Source organism: Phalaenopsis equestris, unplaced genomic scaffold, assembly GCF_001263595.1.
Source record: "Phalaenopsis equestris unplaced genomic scaffold, ASM126359v1 Scaffold210636, whole genome shotgun sequence".
NCBI classification, from domain to species: domain Eukaryota; kingdom Viridiplantae; phylum Streptophyta; class Magnoliopsida; order Asparagales; family Orchidaceae; genus Phalaenopsis; species Phalaenopsis equestris.
In genome coordinates, this window is record NW_018229707.1 from 101,475 (window position 1) to 111,158 (window position 9,684).

General features: G+C 34.7%; 1 protein-coding gene across 1 annotated transcript in view; it reads left to right on the forward strand.

The window, feature by feature from the left end:
- The window catches only part of LOC110036770 (plant UBX domain-containing protein 1), a 58,475-nt gene extending 49,041 nt beyond the window's left edge, over positions 1-9,434 (forward strand). Inside the window, exon 7 of the mRNA XM_020741297.1 lies at positions 9,005-9,434. Within this exon, the coding sequence (XP_020596956.1) occupies positions 9,005-9,210 (206 nt within the window). The 3' untranslated portion in view covers positions 9,211-9,434. The remainder of the gene's footprint in view (positions 1-9,004) is intronic.
- Positions 9,435-9,684: the final 250 nt, after the last annotated feature.

Here is a 9,684-nt window from a genome sequence, read left to right on the forward strand (position 1 = left end):
GGGATTGACGCCTAGGCGCCCAAAATTCTGGCGCTAAGGTGGTGACCATGGCGGCAAACTATCAAACAAGTTGTCCTAAAACTTTCTCTATACTGGCTACCCTGCATCTGAAATGGACTGTTCTGTCTCGCTATCCTCTGTCATCGCAAAAATAGATCCTCCCGACATTTCTCTACTGGCACGAGCACCTGTAACATTGGACACTGCAAAAAGTAAGAAGTCAATGTGCTTTCCACCTTTCGTGAAAGAGCATGTGTTCTTGTACCCATCATCTAGAGTCCTACAATCATATTGTCGCGATCTCCCCAGCAAAAGTTGGCGAGCATCTATGGGTATACATCACGCCAAGCCCGGTCCTGCAACTAGCTCACAATCGAAAACTCCACGAGACACCTCCTGTTAATGTTGACCTAGTTCTTTTTCTTCAACCATGTCAGGGAATATGACTGGGCAACTCTGTGAGTCATGAGGCTCTTAAATTGTTCACCATTTATGTAAATGCCACGTTCTTACTGCTCCCTCCCTCCATTAAATGATGCGATTGTATACCCTTCTTTTCACAATACAACAGGTGTAGAATATATTGTGGCAAAGTCACTGCTGCTTACTCAGATACTTTGTCTATAGGACCTGTTAAACCACGAGCATCTCGTCATCATCCCGTGAAAGACGACACTCCTCACCCTGTTCTTTAGTTGTCTCTTCATCACTAATTTACTCCACTTGCTCGGTGAATGAAACAACTCTTCTTGTCCTGCGATTGAAATCGTTGTGTCCAAAACCATGACACCTAAGCATTTCTTGGTTGGGACTATAGCGGGTGTGCTACTCTTCTCAGACTTCTCACTTGAAGTGGCTCTGTTCTGCTCCTGACCAGTCTGCTCTACTCCTTGAGGCGCGGTCATCCTGGGGTGTCCAACTGTGGATGAGTGTCTCAGTAGGGGTGGTTGTCTGCTCCATTTCTATTGTCTCTATACTTTTAGTGCTAAAGTCTGCACTTTCCTCAGTGTCCAATGGGGTTGTAGCTGTACCACATTACTGACGGTGGGCTTCAAGTCTCCCAAATATTTTTTTCAGGGTCCTCTAGCTCCTTCAGTTCACATTTAAATTTAAGCTAAAATTTTTTTGTCATGTACTTCATTAATTGATCCTTCTGCTGCAGGTAGTGGAGCTTCTAAAAAATCTTCTGTCGGTAGTGCGGGGATAGTTACGGTCTCTGCATCTCTTGGTTCCATCTTCCAAGAAGTGATTATGTCCCATCCTCCTCTCCGTCTCTCCCTCTTCAAGTTCTTCCACCATAAAAAACATTCTTCTTCATTTTAATGGAATCAAGTTTCACTTTTCTATCATCGAGCACCTCCTTGTATTCAAAGATCCATCAACTGTTTACATATACTCGAGGAAATCAACTGGATTCATTCTCCTCTTGAAGTCTTGTATGTCCACTTACATTCCCAAATCTTTGTATCCTCCTATAGGCACGCCATCTCTATATTTTCTCACAAACACTCTATATTTGTATTCTCTAATAGGCATCTCATCTTTGTATCTTCTAACAATCATCTCAATTCTGCATCCTCTAGCAGTCACCTCATCTTTGTATCTTCCGATGGTCACTTCAGATTTATGCCTTCATTGATATTGTACCCCAAAACATTGTGACTTGTCTTCTTCTCCACTGGAATCATCCCTACAGAAGTGATTCAGGTATTCTTCTATCCCTTTACGAATTTCACTATTAACTTCGACGCTAATCTCGTCTTGAGTCCTTTCCTGAATGGAGTCGAGCCAATGTAGCACTTGGCGGAGTAGCCATTGTATGTCGTCAATGGTTTCTTGATTAGATTCCGGTAATTGTCTCGACGGTGGCATGGTTAGGGTCTTAGATATAGGTAAGTAGGAGGAGGGAAAATAAAAAATTATTATTGAAAACAAATAGGCAGTTACAATAGGCAGTTGCAATAACTTATATCGGGGGTTGCTAGAAACCCTAGAAAGGGTTAGGGTAGCTCTAATACCAAATGATACCGGAGTTAACCCAAAGCATAGTAGAAAAAATTATTATTGAAAACAAATAGGCAGTTACAATAAAACACACTTAAAAGGAAAATTATAACAAACACTACACAAACTCACGCTAGGGCTCGGTCCATGAGTGGTGGAGGTTGGCTAGGTGGTTAAAATGGGTTGTGGGTGGTTGGGACAGCCAAACGAGGTGTTGGAATCTTGATGGCAGCGAAGTGGAGGGCTGGGAGACAACATGGGCAGCAAGTGGGGTGGCAAGCAGGGCGATGAGACACTCCCAAGGGACAACAGGACAACATGTTAAACACACTTAAAAGGAAAATTATAACAAACACTACACAAACTCACGCTAGGGCTCGGTCCATGAGTGGTGGAGGTTGGCTAGGTGGTTAAAATGGGTTGTGGGTGGTTGGGACAGCAAAACGAGGTGTTGGAATCTTGATGGCAGCGAAGTGGAGGGCTGGGAGACAACATGGGCAGCAAGTGGGGTGGCAAGCAGGGCGATGAGACACTCCCAAGGGACAACAGGACAACATGTTTGCTGTTTTTCGGATGACCACAGCGAAGGGGTAAGCGTGAGACTGCAGGACAACAAGGGTCAGCTGTCCGGGGCAGCGACAGCGACCGGACAGCAACAGTGAGAAGATTGGCTGGAATGGGAACACTGTATTGAAAAACAACAAACGAGTGTTGTTCATGGCTGCAGCAGCGATGGAAGATGGTTGGGAGCGTCATGGGGAAGATGCGTAAGGGGATAGGTAAGTTAATCACCACCCAGAAGAGAATTACAGCTGAAACACTACCCAATTCCTTTGATATAGCCCTTAAAGGGAGAAAAACAGTCTCCGACGGTTGTCCTAAACAAAACACAAAAAACTAATCCTAAAATATCAGAAAAGCAAATATCTAGTAATAGGATAATTAGGAGTGGCCAATAGGATCGACTGACCCCATGACCACAAAATTACCTGATCAGTTTGTTTCAAGCATGAATCGGCTCCCGCTTCAATCGCGGCTAATCCTGCGCAGGAAATATCCCGCGTCGCTTTCCCTCATCTCACACTCATTCATTCTCTTCACTTTCTTCCTATCCTTTTCTTTCTTCTTCATATTTTTTTGTCGCTATATATTGTTAATTTATCTGTTATTGCACTGTCATCTATTCTCGCTTGCATTTTAGCATCATATGTTGTATTTAATATTCTCATGTGATTGTAAATTCAAAGTTAGCGATTCTGTACGGTGCTTCAACATTTTTTTCAACGTGCTTCCAATCTAAATTAGGATAGGAGGTATTTGATTGATGTATATTATAAGCTATGCACTAGAGTTTGGCCTGGAAATTCTTCTTATTCTTTTCCTCCTTTGCTGGTCCAACTGTCTATAATTCAACTACCAAGATGTACTTGAAGTTAATATACACAGGTGCATACTAACTAAGGAACCCGACGCAATAGTGCCTGTTTGTTTTTACTATATTTATAAAATTATGGGATTAATTAATATGATGCTTTAATTGATTGATCGAAATGTATTTTTAAGTTATTTTGGTCTTTAGATAATTTTCTAAATATTTGATCACGAAATAGTAATATATATCATAAAATTTGACCCACAACTTTCATATAATTTTCTTGAATATAATATTTTTATGATTTACAAAATATGTCTGCCACATCGTTGAAGATTATATACAATATTTTATAAAATATTTTCTTATTTTTTTGAGCATTGAGTAGAAACAGGAGATTGCTTGTTTAACTAAAACATTTTAAAACATTGATTTGTTGGTTCAAATGAATTTTTTGGAACATCTATGTTCAGTTTACGAACTGTTTTAACCTGAGCACTTTAAACATGGTGTTTTATTTCATGATTATATTTTTATAATATGCAAAGCTTTCAAGATATAGAAGGATTATATAAAAGTTATGATACCAGTAAAAAAAAAATTAGCATAATTAAATGTGTTCTTGGCCTTAATTATTATATAAGAAATACTTCAACTCTCTAGAACTTTCTCTTAAGCACTCATTTCCATTTGTTTTTGTTGTGAGAAAATTTAGAGAGAGAGAAAGGAGAGTGAGGAGAAAGAGGAGAGATGAGAGAAGATTTAGAGCTCATGTTTTTATTTATTTATTATTTTTTTTTTTTGTGGTACAGGGCAATTGAGAAAATTGTCTGACTCGTACAGGCTTTTGACAATCTACTTTTATTTTCAGTGGTTTTGTTTTGTGTGATTTCTAAATTTTAATTTAGTTAGAATTCGACAAGCTTTTACTATATAATTTTAATTTGGTTTTTTAGTTATTCTGCATATATCGGCATGATTATATTAAAATTTTCACCCAATATTTTATTTTTTAATAACATACCATAATTTAAGTTGTATAAATTTATTCTAAATTTTGGTAAAGGTATTGCAAAACATGTTGACGTAAAGAAAATGATATCCAAGTTTATGTTTATCATCTTTATGATTTGTACATATTAATTAAACATACTGATTAATTTGGCGAAACCTATTATTGTTGAGTTGCAAGCAAGTTTATGTACACTGAAAATAATATGCAGAGATGAATATTAAGTATGATATGGAATGTAAAATATATTATATATTTTCTGATATGCGTGTACTTAAGAAAAACTGATCATTATGATTTTTGCTAGCAAAGGCATGATACCCTAGGCAAAAGGGTCGACCGGCAGATTTTTTATAAAATTTGGTTTGGTAGCACAATGTAGGATGAGTGACATAAGATTAAGATATGTTATGATTTGAGTGTCAATGACTTGAGGGTAACAATTTTTCCATATTATATCACTTGATTGTTCTTACTTGAATAATAGGATAGAATATTATACCTGAATTGCTGTGATTGTTATATAAATTTATCATACAATATGATATAATTAGCCATAACCCCCAACTTATTTGATTTGTATGTGATGATAGATATCTCTTATAATGCTACCTAATTAAATGCTATACTACTATTGCTTTGACATAATGCGTTACACAATATATGATATGACAATGCTATATTTTACATATAGTTTGCATTCTGTTTGTGTATATCAGCACATGTTTATTTTTGATAAATAGTTGTTAGTATATATGTTATTCTATTTTTTTCGTTGAATACAATTATAGATTTTGTGTAATCTAGTAGTTTGTTTACTCATTACTACGACATTCACATGTTTTTAGAGTATGGTAAGTTTCCAACGAAGTGAGGTCATTACTTTTGCAAGTAGAGGAACCTGATTGTTATTTTAGATGAACTTTTTTATAATTATGGGATAGTTGGATTTTGTTGGATTTATTAAAGTATTGTAATTATTGTATATAATTTTTGTTTATGCAAACAGTTATTGTATATATAAATTGTAGAAGACGAATTTTGCTCTATTACTGTGAAATTGATGATTTATTGGCTTGTAAAATTTGGACAATACGAAAATTTATTTCCAAATAGATCTTATGAAATTTCTCATCACGCACTTGGCTTGATATGACCTACGACGATATGAGTTGTATATGGTTCAGTCGTGACATGAGTCCTCATTCTTACAAATCTTTGATTTTGTATCTCTTAGACCCATATGTTCATACAACAACAACAATCCTTTGTCCCACTAAGTAGGGCTGGCTACATAATTCATTTTTCTCCATTGTGTCCTATTAAATGTCTTTTTTTATTTAATTCTAATAAATTAAGATCAATTTTTATACAATATACCCAAGTCTTTTTAGGCATTCCTCTACCTTTCTTAACATAAGTGAAATTTAAAACATCTACTCTCTTAACAGGATCATCAGGTGGTCGACATTTAACGTGACCAAGCTATCTAAGACGACTCTCTCTAATCTTGTTTATCACTGGAGCTACTCCAACCCTTTGACAGATATATTCATTTCACATTTTGTCTCTTTAAGTGTAAAGCCACTAATCCACCAAAGCATTCTCATCTCAACACACTTAATTTTATGCTTCTCTTTTACAGGCCAACATTTTGCACCATAATGCATTACAGGTGTCACAACTATCTTATAAAATTTTTCTTTAAGTTTAAACGGTATTTTTCTGTCACACAATAGGCCCGATATATTCCTCCACTTCAATTGTCCAACTTAAATTCTATTATAAATATCCTCATCTATATCACGATCACTTTAAACAATAGTCTCGAGATATCTAAAATGTTTACTTCTTTTAATGACTTGATCACCATATGTTATAACTCTATCACTAGATCTACTGCTAAAATTACATTCCATGTATTTAGTTTTAGATCTACTCAAACAAAAGCCTTTCGATTCTAAAGTTGTTTTCCATAAATTATGTTTTTCCTGAATTCTCTCTCTAGTCTTATCCACAAGAAGCATATCATTAGCGAAAAACATACACCAAGGTACCTCCACCTGTAAAGGCCTAGTAAGAACAACCATAACTAAAACAAAATGAGATGAGCTTAAAGCCAATCTTTTATGCAATCCAGCTAAAATTGAAAAATACTTGATCAATCCTTCTTGTGTTCGAACACAAGTAGTAGCTCTAGTATACGTATCTTTAATGACTTGAATAGAAGCAATATTAACACCTTTCTTTTCTAGAATTCTCTAAAGTACTTCTCTTGGAACTTTATCATAAGCTTTTTCTAAATCAACAAAAATCATGTATAGATCCTTCTTACTCTCTCTGTACTTCTCCATCAAACATCTCAATAAATGTATTGCTTCCATAGTAGACTTGCCCTACATGAATCCAAACTAATTTTAAGAAATTTTTGTTTCACGTCGTAAATTATGTTCGTTTATTCTGTCATAATTTAATGTATGACACATTAACTTAATAACTCTATAATTTGCACACTCTTGTGCATCCCCTTTTTACATTAACTTAATAACTCTATAATTTGCACTCTTGTGCATCCCCTTTATTCTAAAAAATAATAACCACTAGACTATTTCTCCACTCGTCATATATCTTTTTAGTATTTAAAATAATATTAAAAGTTTAGTAAGTTAAGAAATTCTTAAATTTCCTAAACATTTTTGAACTTCTATTAGACTACTATTAGGTTCTATTGCTTCTTCACACATCATTTTCTTTAAAGCGTCTGTAATTTCTGTTTTATTAATGCGTTGGTATAAATAAAAAATTTTGTTATTACTTACAATATTAAAGATCACTAAATTCGAATATATTTTCAGTCTTCATTGAAAAGTTTATCTAAATATCTCACCCACTTATGTTGAATATTCTCATCTAAGGAAAATAATTTTTTATTTTCATACTTAATACTAACTTGATTGAAATTTTAACTTTTTTTAAATTTTTTTGTTTGCTAGTTTATACTAATATCTTTTATCTTCTTTAATATTTAATTTCTTATAAAGATCATTAAAACTGAATTTTTAGCATCACAAATTTTTCTTTTAGACCTATATAGGCCACCGTATATTTTTTCAATTCTCCAAGCTTTTATATCTAAACCAGTTTTTATAAAATAACTTCTTATTCTTTATCTTTTCTTGCATATTATTATTTCACCGCCAACTGTTTTAATTCATAATTTTGTTTTCCTTTTGATTCCTCAAATACATCTTTTGCAACTTGCTTAATAGTATTTGTTAGTTTATCCCATATATTATTAGTTTCTTCCCGAACATCCTAAATCATAAGATTTTAGAGTTTATTTTACTTTAGTCTTTTAAGGGCCCTCATCTAATTCTATAATAATACTTTATTATATTATTCATCTTCCTCCTGATTCCCCAAACACACATGCTTGTCTTATAAAAAAAAAATGATTTCATCATATTAAATAATTAATAAAATGACTTTGAAGTATTCAAACTTATTCTGATTGGAATTTTCTATCAACTCATTGTTGGATTGTTCGGTGTTTTAACTCCATCATAGAAGGTATGTACCAAGCATCGGCTTTTGTGAAAGCAATCACAAAAATAATGATATATAGAATATCAAAATAAATATATTAATTCAAAATTATCATTACACTTTTGCTTTGTGTGAAACTTAGTCGTCAGTACGCCCATATTTCCACAGCTGAGGCCTAATTTGCTTGTATAATTTATTATTTCTAGCATGCTCTTTTTGGCTTCACCATTTTACGCATAACTCAACCCACATTATCTTCTTCATCCACACGGGCCTCTCGTATTTATAGATAACAGAACATATTACACAGATCTGCTGCGCCTTGTCACTCAGAATTTTTCCCTTAAATGCTCATGATATTGGAACAGCTAGTTCCAGTTGTTATGTAAAATATAAAATAGCTTATAGTTGGCTTGCCTTTTTTAGCATCGTGCATATCTTTTGTCATAACTGAACTCCATTAAATTCTGAAGAAAAATCCTCCTCCTCTCGAGAAATATTTTCATACAGAATACGCGCAGCTCTGCGTGTGTAATAACTCATCAATAACCTCCGCTCCATGGTTATTGGGGGGTTATTGGGAGGTTATTAGGGTATTAAGTTCAATAACCTTTAACCCCAATAACATTCCAATAACCTTTGCGGGTTCTATTTCGATGTTATTCATAGGTTATTATAGGAGTATTGAGTATTGCGGGGTTAATGGAGTACGCATGCAGAGCTGCGTGCGTATTTCTTATGGAAATATTTCTCCCTCCTCTCGGCCCCATCCCTCCACCTAGCCTCTTTACTTATCTTCACGGCAACATTTACGGTGTCACCATTTGGATGAATCACTACAGCTTGTGGTTAAAACAATGGGCGTTACCAACACACGAGATGCATGCTATTCTTGGTTTTTGAGACCTAGTTAAAACCAATTTCTCCATATATTTTTTTGTAGATGATCTATCTTTAAGTGCCTTCCAGCGAGATACCTCATGAAACTCTTTCTATGTGTTGCATTGCAGTAGCTTTATCGGAAATATTCATATTCTATGTTGAGTCAATTATTTCTTCTTTTTTTGCAGATTCAGAGTTGAGCGCAGTTGCTAGTGCTGGGCATTATCTTCGTCCAGATATATTGTCCTTGAATGGATTAGACTTTCCTCGCGAGGAAACTGAACCTATGAATTCTGACCGTAGAATTTCCATAGCGGAGGCTTCCCATGATGCTTCAGAGTCAGAGCAGCCTGCCAAGAAGAAGCCAACTAAACCAAAGTGGCTCAAATTGTGAAGGTAGGAGTTACTGAGCTATTTTAAAAGATTTTCATATCTGATATACTATTTGTAAATATAGATGATATTTTTATTGAGTAGACTAGCCTTGCATGACGAAGATGTGAAATAATTCATAAACCTAATTTGGCCATCCTAATACACTCATGGCTTATTCAATCTTAAAGAGAAGTTTAATTGTATTTGATTTGATTTCATATGACCTTATTGTATAAAAAAAAGATTATCCAGTGGTAGAGTGAGATGAATGTCGTAACATTACAAGAAGATTGGACACACACAGAGACAAAAGATGATTTGAAATGATTATATTATTTAAATGTAAGTTACAAAACTCCGCATGTCCCCTAAAGGGGAGGTGGTGTCTCAAAAGGGTAGAATGTCAACTTAACTTTCTTCAGAGATGATGGAAAGTATCATTGAGAATCGAAAGATGATGGAGTGATGATGACAGGGTGATAATGGTGGTGAT